An 18,680-nucleotide genomic window follows, 5' to 3' on the forward strand; every position below is an offset into this window, starting at 1 on the left:
CCATGTAACTGAAGTTTTCTACATACATCTGCTTTTTGTAAATCACAGTGAATGAAAGTGGACAAATTGTCTTAGATATTTTTAGATTTCTTGATTGTGGTTGCAAGAGAAATAAGGCTCTTTGCAGTGGTGAGAGTTTTAGCATAAACAATGTGCTACTACTGTTTCTGAAGTCATTAACAACAGTAAATATTTAAACACAGGACTTGACAATTTCAAACTGTTGTTTTCCTATACCATTTTTTATTATTATTTCATAATTTCTCTACCTGCAACTTTTACTTATAATTTTTAAATATTGCTTTTCTCAGTATTGCCTTTTTTGCCCTTTATGTATCCTTCTAATACTAATAAATCAATTGGGAAGCAAGGACATCTGTGATCTTGCATATGAATGTACTTATAGATACAGAAAACGTAACTAACTACCGTCTGCATTTCATGTTTTGTGGTGGGAAGCAGTAAAAAGACAGTCCTCCAATTAAAGTTCTTAAAAATGTTTGATATCCTAGTGAAAGGACAGGAAAATGTAATTTTGATAGTGTTCAATAGAGCTGATGTTGATTATTTCTATTCTATACAAAATATTCCTTCCTCAGTATCATGATCCTTCCAATATATGCATGTTTAGAAATTTACCTATACTAATTTTTTGCTCTGAACACACAGAATAATAGATGATTAATCTAAGTCCTTTCCTTGTACCAGTATGCTTTCTGTCCATTTCAAAATGCTTCCTTGTCTGCAAGGAGGTGCTGTTTGTTACTGTTTTAGTTAATTTTAAGCTGATTGTTATTACTGAAACTGATAACAGAGTGGCTTTGTTAAGTACTAATTTTTTCATAAAGGAAATGCCTAAAATACCTGGCTTCCTGTCTGGATATTTCATTTGATTACAAGAGATGCTAGATTTACTTTAAAACAAGTATTGACAGTCTACTAATATCTAGAATAAAAAACAAAAAAAATAAGCCAATACCCAGAGATGCAGTTAGTGTCATTCCATATGGATTTATGGAAAATAATTGTATGAATATGTGGTGTTTTACCACATTTGACAGAGGAGCATTTAGTTTGCAGAAACATTTATGCTTCTGTGTAATATTCCCCTACTATTGAAAAAATTACTTTAAAAAATAACATGCTCAAAGAACTAGAAGCTGTATAATTTTAATTATCATGTTAAATGTTCGTGATGGCTAAAAAGCTCTGCAAGTTATTCAGCATTAGAAGAAATTACTCAGGCTGCAGTGTCAAGTAGGCATGGTTCAAGTATGTTTAATTTCATCTGCTAGGACATCATAGACCAGTGAACTACCTGAGATCTCCTGCATACTTTCATTCTGTAGTTGGAGAGGGAAAGCTTTATTTACAAAGGGAAAGAAACCAGAGTGCAAAATCAGTGGTTACAATAGAAGAAAAAAGATACATTTTCTACTATTGTTTCAGACAGATGTCTCATACTGGCAGTGAATTCAATATTGAGAAGCAGGGTGAGGAAATCTGCTTCAGTTTGGTGAGACAAAGCTGCTGATTTTGTTAACTGGACTTGCACTCACTCTTAATTGCTTATCTTTGGAATATTTCCTGTGTTTTGGCTAATTTTTGGTGAAATCTTGGAATATTCTGTTCTGCCTTTTTTATAGTGAGCAACTACTGCTGAGATTTTGTGACCCTGCACTTGAAAAATGCTGTTCTGTTGGATGGGCACTTGTGATTTTTTTTAAGCAACCAGAAATGATCTTTGAAAAAAGATTATTCATCATTTCTTTAATAACATTCTTCACTAAGACTCTTAATTTTTTTGGATGTTTACAATCTTCGTTTAAGTTTTAGTCACTGTAAAATGGTCTCTGGTGTTAAATGAGATATATATGTATGTGAAATTCCAATGTTTTGTAACTGTTGACTTGTAGGCTTGCAGAAAGTATCATAGTCCTGCTAATGTCAAAATATATAATGAATTATGATTTAAAATGTTAGATATGAAATATAAACTTCTAATATAATGTTCCAGCTTAGATGCTTTAAAGATTTTAAACCCATTTTCTGTTTGTATTGTATTTTTAGCCACTGAAGATGTGTATAAACTGTAGAATCTGGTTGAAAAAATATTCAGGACAGAAAAGTATGGTGTAGTCATACCTAGCCTTAAAATTGTTGCGAAAAAATTAAAATTAAGAACTAGTTTTATTTTGTGTGGCTAGTGTAATGGGAAATGTCTAGGTTGTTGAAAACAGGACATACCTAGGAGAAAAAAGATTTTGTTTCTAACATTTTGTATTGTATTCTGACTCTTCCTCCTTTTTTTTAAATTTTCCTTTCAGATCTTGAGTCAGATGACTGTGCTTCCATATACATCTTTAACGTAGACCAACCATCATCCTCTGTAAATCAGCCAATTTGTATTCCTCGCCATGGACTGCAGTCTCACAGCTCTCCTCTGTCACCACCTACAAGACTTCAGTCTCACAAGAACTATGAAGGAACTTGCGAGGTACCAGAATCCAAATACAGTCCACTAGGTGGACCCAAACCATTTGAGTGCCCTAGTATTCAAATTACATCCATTTCACCCAACTGTCACCAAGGGATCGAAGCCAATGAAGATGAATTGCACACAAATGGCACAGAAAATGAGTATATGGAAAGGCCTTCACGGGACCACCTCTATCTTCCTCTTGAGCCATCATATAGGGAATCATCCCTTAGTCCAAGCCCTGCCAGCAGCATTTCGTCCAGAAGTTGGTTTTCAGATGCTTCCTCTTGTGAATCCATTTCCCATGTTTATGATGATGTAGACTCAGAATTAAATGAAGCAGCTGCTCGATTTACCCTTGGGTCTCCTTTGGCATCTCCTGGTGGTTCTCCAAGAGGTCCCAGTGATGAATCTTGGCAGCAGCCTTATGGATTTGGACATGCCTTGTCTCCTAGACAGTCTCCCTGTCATTCTCCAAGAACTAGTATTACAGATGAAAACTGGCTCAGCCCTAGACCAACATCAAGGCCCTCATCAAGACCCACATCCCCCTGTGGGAAACGACGACACTCCAGTGCTGAGATTTGCTATGCTGGTTCTCTCTCTCCTCACCATTCTCCAACTCCATCACCTGGTCACTCTCCCAGAGGAAGCATAACAGAAGACACGTGGCTGAACACTTCAATCCATAATGTACAGGGCCTTAATTCTGGCCTGTCACCATTTCAGTGTTGTACTGAGACTGATATTCCTCTAAAAACAAGAAAGACCTCGGAGGATCAGACTGCCACTTTATCTGGGAAAATAGATATCTGTCCTGAAGAACAGGGTAACTTATCATCATCCCTTGAAACTGCAGTTGATGATTGCTCTGGATCTCAGCACACCTTGAAAAAAGATTTGCCTGGAGACCAATTCCTTTCTGTTCCTTCGCACTTTACTTGGAACAAACCAAAGCCTGGTCACACTCCTATATTTCGGTAAGTGATTAGAAAGTCCCTCCCCCCTGTTTTTCCTCTCCTGTACATCTCCAATAACTATATAAATGTGCTTATATTGCAGTCATGCATTAAGACTTCTTAAAGAAAACTTCTTTTAGGTGGGCAGATTATATAATGGAGAAAAACAAGTTGAGACACCAAATACCCTTCATTTTCTTCTTTTAAAAATGCAACTAGATGCGTTGTAACATAGTAGTTTTACTTAAATGAAGTTTGTTTGCGTGCATGCACAGAGCCCATCTGATGTCATCAGATCTTGTGCTTACTTTGTAGTTCCATCTAATCTGAACAGTTAACATTTTAACATAGTTAAAGAAACCTGACTTAAATGATTTTATAAAACTGTGAGACCATAAAAGAGGTGGGGAGTTGGGTTTTGGTTTTCCTTGTTTCTTTGGGCTCACAGAATTCTAGAACTGGAATAGAGATAAAAAAAATTGCTTGCCATACTGAAGATCATGGAGAAATAATTGATTTCTGGGCTGTAGTTCCCAGTGTATATCCACCATCATGGTGTCCAGTTAACTAGATCTTTTCCTTTTGTAGTCCTGTCACATGCCAGCAGGATGACTTGCAGAGGCTCAGAAGAGGGAACCAGTTTGATTGAGGGGAAAAATTCACCCTCCTTCCCATTCTGTTGTATTTTTGATGGAACAGTTCTGAGATCATTTCAACCACAGAGCTTCTGGAATCACTTTGCCAGTACAATGCAGTGGGTGGAGTAGAAATCAGAACTCTTTAAACAGCATTGCTGCTGGATGGACAGATACTGTGATTACTCAGCTTGCATTATCCATTTGATTCCTCAGCCTTTTTCTTCCTCTGCTAGGTTCTAAAAATTCGGGGTAGGTAGGTACTGGGAGAAGGAAGCTGCAGACATATTTTTGGTGGAAATTTTGTAAGAAAAGTACATTACATTAATATTTGTAAAGTCAGCCATGTGTTGGCAGATCAGTGTTGCACAGAATGTTAATTTTAGCAATACAAAACTTCTGCCTTGTATTAATACAACTGCTGGAGAATTCTGGTTTATCAGATCTGAAGCTACTGTGTTAACAGATGCATTAACTGTCTTGAAGTGTGTTTTTGAAAAAAAAAATCTGTTGAAGTCTGCTCATCTATTAATAAAAGGCATTCAATCTGTTACTAGATTCTTTTCATTATAATTAAAACAAAGATAGCTATTTTTCCTTAATTTTGTATTTTGGAGTTGTATTTATATTTATGTAAAATACTCAGCAGTCCTAACTTGGCATTTTTTTAATCTCACAGGCTAGCATAGTTCATAAATGTTGAGTATTTCTGAAGGGGAAAAGCACATGAACATATAGCCATGTGGCAAGACTTGAGTGTAGCTTTTTGGTTCTTTTGTGAGGTGACCAAAATAGTTACAAAAACAGATATTCAGTTAAACCTGTTTCCTCTTATATGGAGCAGAACTGAATAAAAATAAATTTTACTGTTTTCATTAAGAATTTTTTTTTTTTTTTTTTAATTTCAGAATTTATTTAGAAGCTGGCATTGCAGAACTTCTCTAAATATAAAGTGGGCAATCAGGGAGAAGCAAATTAAGACTACACCTATTCACAAGTCAACTAAATCAAACCATTAAAATGTATACATTTGCTGCCAAAAATGTAGCCTGACTTGAATTAGTGGAAATGGCCACACTGGCAGCTGTATCCTCAGTGAAATGCTGAATTACTGAGCAGTTGTAGCCTGTGGTAGCCAAGAACTATGGGCTTATGCATTGTCAGTGTGTTAAAAGTAGATCTTGAGAAGCTCAACCAAGGGGGCACTTTGTAGGGTAGTAAATATAATGAGTTGTAATTTTTTTTCTTCCTGTCCTCAACCTCTGGAGTATTTGGTGGGAGCAAATGGTGCTATTGTGTCCAGTAGATAACCAGGCAATATTAATAAATAAAAATATTCATAAAATCTTGAGATAAAACCTATTTTCTTCTACTGTGTCTTCCCTTGTGGAATTCTTAGAGACTTATGCATTGATTTAAAAGCCACTATATAAACTGATGTCTTCAGACTTCTGTGTCACAAATGTAATCTCGTGCCCTGAGAGCTGATGGGGAGTAGTTTCTTTGTTCCAGTGGTGATGAACAAACAAGCTTTGATGGATGCATTTACAGTTCAGAAATCTCTTTAGTGATTGATACTCGGTGGCAATGTGAGAATGTTTTACCTGCAGTTACTACAATTGCTGACAGTGTTGCTTACTCTGAGAAAAAAATAGTTCAAATATAGTGGTAGATGGCCAGGTTGTTGGAAAAGTTGCTTCTCTTGTCTGGATCCTTTGTCTTGGAAGTCTGAGCAGCAGAGAGGAACAGAATTATGTTTTATTTTTACCATAACTGTTGGGGCTTTGGTCTTAATTTTAAGAATAAATTTTTCAGTGTTGGTGGACTACAGACAAACTTAGTCTGCCAAGTAGTTGTCATCTTATTTTAATAAATGGAAATAACACCAACTATGCTTTGTGTGGAAAGCCTTTAAAGTGGAAATATTTGCAAATCCCTGGCTTTGAAGATAAGGACACACTTAAATAAGACAAGCAAGAGAACTTTGAACCTCTTTGATTTTTAATAAGCTAGGCTATTGCTGTAATGTTTACACATCATTAATGAATCCAGAGAAATTTAGGTAATGTTTGATATGGGACCTTTGTGCCATACATGTGATTCAGCTCCCTGCTTCGTTCTGAAATGATAGTGTGTCGATGTTCCTTGGCAGTGCACTGTATCAGTACTCTGAAAGCACAGTTACTGCAGGGCTGTACAACAGTAACAGTGTAAAGAGGAGTTTAACAGCCTGCTGATAAGCCACAGTTGCAACTGGAATGCTGCAAACTTCTTAATTCAAAATATTCCACCAGGGAAAATGTTGCTTTGTTCTAGGTAGTGAAGAGCAGCCACAGCAGTATTTTGGCTCTAGCAGTGTTCTGGAAAAGGACCACGGTATTGGATTAGGGTTACAATTTGACATTTTTGGGGGTTTGCTGTGTTGCAACATTGACTTCTCCAGGATGCGCTGTTAGTTAATCTCTAAAAACTTGGAATGAGGAAAAGATGTGGAGTATCCATTGTATGTTCAGGGAGCTTTTTCCCACAGTAACACATTTTGTTGTATTGGAAGGAGCTGCAAGTGGAAAATCTTATTTCTGCTTCAACTAAGTAATAAAAAAAGAATCAATCTTAGGAGATCTGTGAATCTCAGCAGACAAAGGTAGTTATTAGAATTAGTGACTACAGAGAGGCAGGAACATCTTCAGAGTGGCTAAAATGGCATCGAAAACTTGGTAAGGGAGGAGCCCAAGAGGACATTAGAGTATAACTGAGCTGATAGCAGATGTGCTGGTACCTTAGCTGTTTGTCTGCACAGACCCCCATCTGTTGGTCCAGTGAATTATCCAGGAAGAGTGCTAAAATTCCCTCTGTCCCACACGTGCTGCTGTGGGGGCACAGTTAAATGCAACCAAGCAATCTTGTCTCTTCTTGTGTGAGAGAGGCAGAGTCAACTCATGAGCTGCCCCCTCCCTTCTGTAGGTCTGAATGCCACAGGGACATGTTTGGCTGATTTGGAGCTGAATGTTGGATGTTTCCCCATCAGTCTGTGCAGCCTGAATCAGTCCTGGTTTAGACATCATGGTTGCAGGGGAACACAGTATCTGTTAAATTAATGTTATTAAATTATCACTTCGATAATTTCAAATGCAGTGGTTTCTGCTGAGGATGCTACGGAAGGGTTCCTCCCTTACTATGTAGTTTCCTTTAATAGCTGCTGTTCTCTGAAGCCTTTAATCTTGATGTGATAGGAGTATGATCTTTTGGAGGCTTACATTATAAAACCTTACATTATAAAGCTCTCTGGTGTTACTGGAAGTTTTACACATCGGTGCTCATTTCAAGAACATGCCAAGATCTTATTTAGTGAAAGTTTCAGAATTACTATCACTCATTTTTTCTATTTCCTGACATATGATTTGTTGCTTTACTAATTGGTACTGCATGGTTAATAAGGTTTTTATTCATTCAAAGAAAACAATAGGAATAGGGAAACCTCTGTAAAAGTCTAAGTCACAAGTTATTGTAAAAGTAATTTGGCAATGAAGCAGGTAGAATTTTGTAATGAAACAGGTGGAGGTGCCTACAAATGTGTTCTTCCCCCAGCAAGTCTGAAAACTGAAGGGTTTAAAATAACAAATGTTCTTATTTCTCTTCTCATCTAAAACTACTTGGAAAAACCCCCAGGTCAGCAGCTGAGCTGGATTCAGGGTTCTGAATGCAAAGTTAGATCAATAGGGCAAATGCTCTTGTAATGTGTAAAAGCTGGGGGAAAAATAAATCTTTTTGTAACACCTATTTGTTGCTCATTTTTGAAGCTCTGGGCTTCTTATTCTTAAACATTTTCCAAGTATTTTTTAAGAGTAATCCATCAATAAGTTTTGAATTTAGGTAAATTCTGATCTATCAGAGATCATTGGAGCTCCATGCACAGTTTAGAACTGGTAAACAAAGTAACTGTGATGTGTAGTAGTTCTGCTGCTGATCCTCACCTAACAGTGCAGACTGAGTAATACTTTATTGAGAACAGATTCTTAAGTGCACAGGGACAGCAGCTTCAGACTGACTTTCCCACGTGCAGCAGCTTTGTGTCCAAGGTTGTGGTTGCTCTGCAGAACAGACAGTGCTGGCTGTGCCTCTTGCCTACTAGTTCTGTTTAAAGAAGCTGTATAGAAATAAAGTTAGACCACTAATCCAGTTTAATGTGTATCTTTACAGCATTTGTCTCAAAAAAAAAAAAAAAAATTAGTTAATTACTGAAGAAATAAAACCCTCTGAGAGGCTGTATGGGAGACTGGATGCAAGCAACAAATAATTTTTGCTTGGCTGAGTTTATTACTACACTTTTAGTAATACCTCCTAGTAATCGGTATGTGATTCATTCTATACACCTTGTACTAAGTTCTCTTAGGGACCCTATCTGTTGACTGTGTGTGCCAACTATTTGGACAGAGAATATTAAGATAATACTTAATTATTTTAATAGAAGTTTATTTTTACTGCAGATGTTCTTATTTGGTACCCAATGCTGTAAACGTTCATTTATAAGTGTTCATCAATAATTTGCTCTATCAGGTACTTGCTGACTTGATTCTGACTGTTCCTCTTATTAGAATCATAAGTCTGTAAATCTATGTAGGTAAAAAAAGGCTAGGTGTGAAAATGTTGCTGATACCATGTGGCTTATTTCCCTTTGAGGTTTTTCATATTACTTCTGTTTCTGCATTTTGTTCACCTTCTTTCCTGGAGTGACTTTGTTACTGTGTGTGAAGGTTTATACATCTGTGGATGAGCTAAGCATGTACTTGAGGTGTCTTTGTTGCAGTAACTGCTTATGCTTAGGACTATGAGCTGTAAAACTTTAGATTGTTTTCTGGTGTTCATTGTAATGATAGTTAACAAAGTGCATTGCTTACCTATTCTAGAAAAACAAGAACAACAAGCTGGAAGATAATTCAGGAAGTTAAATCTTAATGCCTTTCTGATTGAATTTAGGTTGTTCCTTTTAAAAAAACATTTGAACTTACTTGTTCATGTACTTGAAGATAAAAAAAAATTATTATAAATTCATGATATAACAGCACTGCTAATGTGGGGCAAGGGGGGTCAGTACCTTTCTTTTTAATCAGGTATTGCAATGAAGAAATTCCTCTCTCACAGCCCCAAAAGAAGTACCTCATTTGAAAATTTTATTGAACCAGCTAAATTCTCAAGTAAGAGTTGTAGGCTAACAGCTATTTTTATTTTGATATCATTTGTTAGGAAAGTGACATCATCTGCATGATACAGTGAAGTTGTTTTCTCGTATTGTGGCCAAAGGGCATAGTTGATTTAACCATAGTGTGCTTGTCTTGTTTGCAGCACATCTTCACTGCCACCTCTTGACTGGCCTTTACCAAGTCATTATGGACAGTGTGAACTGAAAATAGAAGTCCAGCCTAAAACTCATCACAGAGCTCACTATGAAACAGAAGGAAGCAGAGGAGCAGTAAAAGCATCTACTGGAGGACACCCTGTAGTGAAGGTAGGAAGTCTGCCTTTTTGGAATAGAAGACCTTTTAAAATTTCAAATATTGGTACTTACAATGAGATGTTTCCGTGAATGAAGCTGACATGTTCCTGGGTAACAGTTGTCTCCCTTAAATACAACTTGCTCAATGCACCAGTTACTTTTAGATGTTTAAAAATTTAGTTTGCTACATTACAGTACATGTGTCAATTTTATGCTGTACGAAGTTCTATGCTTGTGAATGGATTCACAGTGCAATAATGAATTACTGAATATATTTAAAATTAACTTTGAAGAGGAAGGAGTGTGCATGGGGGCAGGTGAAAAAAGTGATGATAGTAGATTAGTTGGAGCTATACTGAAGTACTGCTTCGTTTCTATCAGAAATATCTTTCTTTTGGTGTTGATGCTGCTTCTGTATACTATAAATGCCTCTGGTTCTATTAGGTTGTTTCTCTAAAATTGGTACTCATAAATTCTTAACTTTCAATTTAATTTTGACTTAGATGTTTGGAGTAAATTAGACTTGACTCTGTCTTTAGCATGAACTGAAGGTTATTACTCACAGTTATCTTAAAAAGTAAAGCATCACCTAGTTTGATTAGATTTGGACTGGTCATCTGTAAGTACAAGTAACACTTGCTTTCTTTTTTTGACATAATTGATATTGTCTGAATGGAATCACACAAGCCTTACTGTCTCTCAGAACAGCTTAGATCAGTGTCAGGACTAAAGAAAATGCTGCAGTGCAGAAGCAGCCCTTATCTGGCTGACCATCAATTAATTGTTGAGCTCAGAATTAGATGTAAACTGGTAAATTAGGCTTGATATCCATGAGAAACTTTTGCCATCATACTCTTTAAAGGGAAAGATGTCTGGGTTTGTTATTGTGGGTGTAACTCTGTGCACAAGCTGTTCTGTGCTCCTGTCTGATTCTCACAGTATAGATGTGTGTACACAGAAACCTTACTCTATGCTGGGAACTTGTGGATTAGTCACTGATACTTCTTTCGTATCCATGGAGCCAGCTGGCTCATGCAGCTTGAAAGGGAACCTGTGCTCATTCATTAAACCTGGGGAAGGTTGTGCTGAGGAACTGGGCGACTTCTGAACTTCTGAACATGCCTGGATTTATCAGTTTGCCACATCCTTGGGCATCCATGTCTCTACTTATTCACCTCAGTCTTGCTTAATGGTCTTTATCTTAATCTCAAACCAGGTTAAGATCAAATTTAACTGGTCATATGTAAGTCAAATCAGGCAACAGTTATAAAATAATGAAAAGATAAATAGCAAAAAAAAAAAAAAAAAAAAAAAAAAAAAAAAAAAAAATTAATCTGATAACATTAAGGTTACAGCAGGGTTTGTCTTTTCCCCCAAATCCAGGATATTTCCTGTTCTTTCCAAGCAAAATGGCAGTCAGGCTTTTAGTTCTTAGTCTTTTACTGTAGTAGTCTTTGTATTAAAAATGAGATTTTTATTCTAACTAATTCAATAGCTGGAAGTAATTAATTACAATTTAAGACCAGATGCTAATAGGATTCACATAATCACTCCACATTGCTTTTCTCCTACTCCAAGAGTAGTTAAATGTGTTACTGCTTTTTCACCCTATAGTTTATTCCTTCTCTCTGGCAATTCTGTGATGCTTTGTAGTTGTAGCAGTCTAATGTTCTACCTACACCAGTAAAGATGTACCCACAGAATCTAAATGTCTAGGACTGTCTGCTCCTTTTTCCTTGTCTAAGCACTCTCCTCCTTACAAACTTTTAATCCAATTAATTTATTCTCTCAGCCTGACTCCTAATCATGTTCTTTGGGCTAGTTATCAAACTCTGTTTCCTACCTTGAACTTCTTCATTCCTCCTTTTTTCCTCTTCACATGTATCTTTCCTTTCTCTCAAGAAAGAGGCTGGTTATGTGCATCCTGCCTTCTTTCTTCTTTCTTTTTCCTTATCCTTTCATTTCCATTCTTCATCTGAGCTCTTCATCCAACAACCTCCATGTTCCCTACGTTGCTACTTGACATTTTCCTTCTCATCACAATACCATGGCTTAGCCAGCCATGTGGAGCACTGCATTTCTTTAGCTGGGAGAGAAAAGGTAGATAAAACTTTCACATGACTGGCACAGGAATTGAACATCCTTAGTGAGGACAGAAACTTGATTTTAGGTGACAGAACCAGTATCTCTTGAGCATTTCTGAACTGCATTAAATTTTAAAATCTTTTTTCCCCCTGCTTATGTCTTGCACTAGTGTTTGCATTAAGGGAACTTGTTTTGCTGAGATTTTTAGGATTTGACAAATATGTGTAGGCTTTCTTTTGTTTATAGTACTAGATTCTTCTAAGCTGCAGTACTAGATTCAAGTTAGAAAGAACATCCCTAATCTATGTGACTCAGACCAATGATTTTAAAGGCTATTTATTTGCATTAGAAGTGTGAAATACCTTGCTGTGACAAGAATGATGTTTTAAAAAAGGGGACAGTATTTGTGTCTGACAATCTTGTGATTAAACACATGGATTGTACTGTTGTCTCTCTAAATTAAAATGAATACAAATGCAAATCAATATTGTATTTTGCAATTTGGTCTCTTCCAGCTGGATTAGAAATTAATTGTTGTGCTTCATGGGAGAGAGGAAGTTGTTATGAAACAAAACATTGATTTGTATCAACTTTTTACTCACTGCTAGGAAAAACAGTATGCTGAGGGCCAAGTTTGGTGGAAGGTAAATACTAAATAGCTTGAGCAGATGAAAATTACTTTGTTTAAATACAAAAGTAAAATCTTTTCTAGCACTTCCAGAAGCTTACTATGCAAATCCAGTTCAAAATTTGTATTACTCTTGTTTCTGACTTATCTTTCTGGTGCTCTTAGCTTTGCACCACTCACCTCCATAATTGCAATATAGTACTCAGCATTTCTGGTGTGAAGTACCTGTATGTTAAGCTGTGTCAGAGATGGGAAAGGATGCAGGTGAATAGAAAAAAAATCTTTCAGTTGGGAGGCATGTACAGAGATTATCAATACAACTGCCACATCTCTGGGTGCCTGAAGGCTTTTGCTTTTGCACTTTTGCTTGCTACACAGTTTGGTTTTTTGCTCTTGAACACTATTTTACAGAAAGCTAGAGTATTGTATTTCCAGACTGTGAAACCTCTGAAGTTCTGCACGAGTAATTCATATATTATTTAAAATAAAGATTGTAAGATAGTAATAGATTAATGACATGCACTAATAGATTAATTGCTTGAAGCTATATACTAACACTCTACCATACCTGTTGCTAGGAGACTAAGCTTCTGACAAATTTGGCATCATCTGTTGTGAGTACCTTTAAGCAGCTTATTTCCAAATGTGAGGAAATGAAATGAGCAGAGCATTATGCTCTGCTTTCTTAAGTCAATTGACTTTAATGAACCAAATTCTGTAATGAAATTACCTTGTTTTCAGCTTTCTTAATGCAAAATGTTCTAAATAGCAGATACCTGTCATTTTAACCTTCACTGTTTTGGGAATATGATCCAGCTAATCCATGTTGTCCAGAAAAATTTGTATTACCTTGGTAAAGAATCTGCAAAATAATGCTGATGGTTTTCACAGAGAAGGAAGAAATAACTTTGCAGAATGTTTAGCAAGGAGAAGGGTAGCATATAGAACTTTCCTTATCCAAATTCCGTGGGAACTTTGCATTGCACTGTCAGAAGCCATGGAAAGCCTCTGAGCACTCTCTACCTTCACCTCTCTAATGCAATCCATGAGAGTCCTTGCTGTACCAATCTACAAAACCTTTTGAACAAAGAGCTGCTGCTTTTCATCTGACTCTAAATGAGTGATCATCATTGCATAGCTGTACATAATGAAAAAGTGTTTACACTTACAGTTTGCTAGAATGAATTTTTCACTGTTACCTGAAATGGTCAGGGTTCTTCCTGAGACTTCACTTGGATAACACTTATGGTCAAGCCCATATAAGCATTTTAGAGCAAGCTGACAGACTGTAAGGATCTCTTGGGGATAGGTTTTTTTTATTATGGTTGCTTTTGTAATTTAGTTTTCTGATCTAAAATTACTTTTTTCTTCCTAAAACAAACAAACTTGTTTTATAGACTGTGTTTCTGCTATTCTATAGGTTGACTTCTCTAATTTTCTGGGTTTTCTTAAGTATTTTAAATTTATTTATGTCTTTTGATAGTAAATTCCCTAAGCTGTTGTGCACAAGTGTTTCCTTTGAGTCTTTTGTTTGGTTACTAATGAAGAAGGTGATCTCTGTGATGTTTTTCTTGATAAGGGTACAATGTGATGTACTGAGGGACTGTGGAGCTAATAGGTGGCTTCTTTCTACATATAGAACACTGCTGTCTGTCCTATGGCTGTTTCCCACAGTGGGAATGATTTATGGATATTATGGATACCCAAATTTAGGGTAGTGGCATCTCTTGAGAATTTGCCTGTACCAGAAGGGTCTTTTTGCCATACCATGGAGAGTTTATAGATAGAATAATTCATCAGTTCCTCTGCTGCAAGCAAGATTGTTACTGTAGTTGATTATGTAGTTAATATGAGGGGAAGCATCATGTAAGCCATATGGACAGCTCAGGAGTATTAAAGCTAAAGACAGCTGCAAAATCAAGAACTGAAGAAATGTTCAGTAAAAACGGGTTTATTTGAAGGGTTATGTGCTTCTAGTCACTGGGAAGCAAACAGTAACCTCCCATGTCAAGTTTAATGGAGCTCTATGAAGGGGAGAGGCTGAATGTCAGCTTTCTTTAAGGTGTTTGCAGAGCTTGAAGTGATGACTGAAAAGCTGCAGTGGAAGAAAAGGTAAACTCATTGAGCTAAAGTAAACTAATTGTGAAGTACTTAGAAAATTCTGAAACAGGAATGTGTCCTCAAAAAGCCTGTCAAACTCTGCCTGTGTTCTTGTGGAATAAACTATTACCTGCAAGAGAGAATCTAACTGAGCAATGTCAGAGATGTGATAAAAATAAATTAATGAAGTCTAAATGAGTGTATGTGCCTGGCCTGTAATTCTGTCACCTTTCCCCAAATGTTCCGGCCAATTCATGCAGCTACTTGAATAACTGGTATTGTATCAGAGTTGTCCATGTTCTTTAAGCTCAGGCAAAAGCACCCTTTTTCTGTGTTTTGTTCTTCCCATTCTTACTGCATTTTACTTTTCAGTTTTTGTTTTTGTTTTGAATTCCTCCCTATTTTGTACTTCACCAGAAAGTAGGCTATATCCCAGCTCTGTGGTGACAACCACCTGCAAATAAATCTAAAAGACAGAAGGTGAGCCTCAGCCTATGCAAATCATGTAGTGGGCTGTATTGGGAAGAACACTGGCCTCTGGATGGGAGTCTAATCTAGAAAATGCAGTAATTAATGTGAAAAACATTAAAAATGGTACACTGGTGACACAGTCACCAGTATTTTTATATTGTATGTAAACTAAAATGTGGAAAAATAATTTTTTTCCAAAGTAAAACCAATTTATGGGTTTTTTCAATGTAGGTTTTGTGGGGTTAACCTATTTCTGCCCTGGAAATGCTTGTCCAAAAACTGTTCATCACATAATTTGGCACTGGGAGTTGGTATTTCAGGAGCCATTTTTTTTCAAGAGCATAAAGCAAACTACAGATAGTGTCTTGTGCTGTCTAGTTAGATGTCACTGGCAATTCTGCACAGTGTGAGGCTGAACTATTAGTTTTGCATCATTTCAGCTATGAATTGATCTCCTGTTCTGAGAAGCAGAGAATGGGATGGGGCTCTGAGTTAAAATACTCTTCAAAATATGCCTGAAATTAGTATTTGGAACATTTGCAATCCTGTCTACAAGCACTGAGTGAGTGTGAGGTTTCAGAAACAGAAATCCAAGTTTGCAACATACTTGAAGTATGTTCCCTATGTCTTGTAAACATATGGTACCATGCCCAGTAATGCACTGATATTTGCAATTATTAGTCTTTTGCAGAACCTGTTTGCCTTTGTGATGACGTTTCAAACATTTTTAAAATTGGACTTGTGCCAGTTTATTAGAGTTAGTTCCTTTTACGTCTCATCTTTTCAGAATTGCAAAGGTCTGTACTATTGTAAAGTCAGTCTACTGCATCAGTTTACTTAGCAAGGGAAGAAGGAGGATGCCTTTTTTGATGTGCATGCATTTTCTTCTCAGTTGATAGAAAGGTACATCAAATAAACAAGTGACAAAATAGTACTGCATCTCAGGAAAGGGAAGTAGGTGTTGTTCTGGCTTAACATATTGAATTTTTAAGATCAGCTACGTACCTTTTTTTGACATTACAACCTTTGCAGAATCAGAATTTTTTTTTAATTCCCATCTGATGTTAAGACTTTATGAGCCAGTGTTTGGGTATTGCCTGATAAGTCTGGATGGAGATTTTTTTCCATTAATTTCTCCAGTTTCTTTTAAACACTGTTGAAGATTATAGGTCAGAGCTCACAGCATCTCTGCAAGGCCACAAGGGATGACTGCACTCAATCCGAACACTAATTTCTTGGGGTTTTTGGTAGGGTCTGCTTCATCCTTTTCAAAATGCAACTCTTCATAGATTCATGATAAATTGTACCACTGGTGTAGTCACTGTGTCTCTTGCTTCCAGTTGTATTCATCTTCATGCTGTTGGATGATCTTTGTCATCCTTTGCTTTTATTCCCAGGCCTGTTCGGAAGTAAAATTTAATCAGTGAAAGTTCCTTTCCTTTAGGATTGTTTCGATTTCATGGTGGACTATACCATAGCTTTAATCATATAGCCTTTCAAAATTGAAGTAAAAATACCTAATTCAAGAGAACAGCTTTATCTTTGTTTTGACCTTCATATAATGGGGCTTTCAGTCTCCTATTTTGCCCTCCTTAGCTTGTAACTTTGGGAATTCTGAGAAAGTCACTGAAATGCATCCTGCTGCCATGAGACTATCAAGGGGGAAATAGCTACAACATGCTTTTCATGTCAAGGTGTTGAAAAGCCTAGGAAATCTCCATCTGAAGTAAATATTTAGTAAGTGTTCTAGTTCTTTACACAACTGTGCATTTCCTTCTTCTGTTCATGTTGGAGCTGAGGATTTTCAACTCTTGCATTTGTTGAAGCTTGAGTTGCTAATAGAGTTTATTGTTCACTGAACTTTCAAAAATTTTTCCCCCAACATGGCTTGTATTTTGAGACTATGCCCTATTTTTAGGGAGCTCTATTTGAATGTAAAAGATTTCTTTCTAATCAGCCTACTCTTAGCAATCCAGTAATGCCCTAAGTAGTTAATTAATGGTGTGAGAAAAAGCACTGAAGTATTGACAGAATCTTCATCTTCAATTAGCAAGTGAGGGAAAGGCATATAAAACACACGTATTAAACCCCAGTGAAAGTTTGGTTGAAATGGCAATTTCCAGATAAACACTGGAAAGTTTTGCAGGAAAATTGCTTTAAAAACACAACTCAATGGGTTTTGGCACTCTCTGAAAGTCTAAATGCTGCTGTCCTCAGTGATTAAATTAATCTATGTAGTATAATGTTACACATTTCTTAGGGATTTTACATATGTGCAAGATTGTATGAATGTTTTTGTAATACAAAATACAACTTCTCAGTGGTCATAAAGTTCTCTCATTAAGTGTCTTTGAAGTTACTTGGTAGAAATTGTGACCTAAGAATTGACATGCATGCATGATTTTAGTGTATGCAGTATAGTAATATGGCTGGAACTGCTTTGACGTGAAGCTCTTGAGCTTATCCTGTGGTGACCTTCAGTCTTTAGCCTTCCAGCTTTAGTTTAACTTACGCATGCACTGACCTTTGCTATGGAAACGATATAGAAACACAGAAACAACTTGGCTGAATTTCCTCAGCTAAGCGGTGGGTGGTGTATCAGGATTCTGTTACAGAGGAGGGTTTCTAGAGGTCAATAGTGACAGTGTGCAGTAATTTCTTAGTTGTCTACAGCACGCTGCTTGTCTTGGGAAATTGCAATTTTTTTTATTTTTTTTTTTTAGGTAAAATTGGTAACTTCTTTTTTGTATTGTGCAGATATAGGATTGCACATTAATAAAGTAAATGCTGGAAGGCACTGAAAATATACCTAGTGCTCAGTCAGTAGTTTAAGTTACTATTTTTCTGTGACCCATGACTGAATTTTGGGCAGGCTGGCACTGTAGCAATTTCTTGTAATGCATCTTCATCGTGGTGATTTGGCAGCACTTACCCATGGGATGTGAAATGCTGTAAATTTAAATACCTATGGGCTGCATAGAGACAGTATGTTCTTTCTTGTATGTATTGAATATTCTTTACTACAATGAACTAAAGGCACAAATACCTTGACTTCAGTATGTATTTGAAAAAACAGAGCTTCTTTCAAGTTGATTAGATAGGTATTTAACAACTTATTCTTTACTGACTTAAATGTCTGGGCTGTTCAGTACACAAAATTGTGCATAAAGCAGATAAGGTAGTAAGAAAGTGTCACCCTACTGTCAATGAAGCTAAGAACAATAGACTTTTTTTTTTTTTTTTTTTTTTTTTTTTTTTTTTTTTTAATGACAATGAAGCTATTTAAATGTGTGCGCATTAAATTCTGAAATATGTCATTTTTTCCAGATTTGAAGTTAATTTGGGGTAGTGAGTCTCCTTGATGTTTGACAAGATAGGTGTTACACCAATAATGGCAAGTCTGGTCCCAAATACCATCTTCCTTTTGGGGGAGAGATAACACTGTTCCTCAGAGACAAAAGGCAGTTCAAATTCTGGGATAATTCTGTGTCTATTAGGGAGTAAGTGTGGGCAGAAAGTTCTGCTTTGCTTACTTTGTAAAGGTTTTGTGAAATCAGTGTTTTTTAACGATCTCTCCATCTGCTTCAGAGTTTTAGTGTGTGAGGCTGGCTCATTAGCATCCATGGTCTAGTAAGCTCACTGTCTTTTTTGCTGTAAATAGGGCTGTTGGGGACACTGGGACACTGTGCAACCTGCTCATTGCTTGATACACATTTCCTGTTTGTCCCATTACTGTTGCCAGGCCCTGAATTACACTCTGATACATGAGACCCGGTTAGTCTTTTCTTCTCCACCACTTATTTAATTGCCATATTTTTTGTACACATAG

At 36.6% G+C, this 18,680-nt stretch overlaps 1 protein-coding gene across 3 annotated transcripts in view; it reads left to right on the plus strand.

Annotated features, from left to right (window-relative positions):
• NFATC3 (nuclear factor of activated T cells 3) overlaps positions 1-18,680 on the plus strand; it is a 65,950-nt gene that overhangs the window by 14,041 nt on the left and 33,229 nt on the right. For all 3 annotated transcript variants that reach the window (XM_071756977.1, XM_071756975.1, XM_071756976.1), the window contains exons 2-3: positions 2,328-3,459; positions 9,417-9,579. In XM_071756977.1, coding sequence (XP_071613078.1) covers positions 2,645-3,459; positions 9,417-9,579 — 978 coding nt within the window. In that variant the 5' untranslated portion in view covers positions 2,328-2,644. The remainder of the gene's footprint in view (positions 1-2,327; positions 3,460-9,416; positions 9,580-18,680) is intronic.

This window comes from Heliangelus exortis, chromosome 13 (assembly GCF_036169615.1).
Source record: "Heliangelus exortis chromosome 13, bHelExo1.hap1, whole genome shotgun sequence".
NCBI classification, from domain to species: Eukaryota; Metazoa; Chordata; class Aves; order Apodiformes; family Trochilidae; genus Heliangelus; species Heliangelus exortis.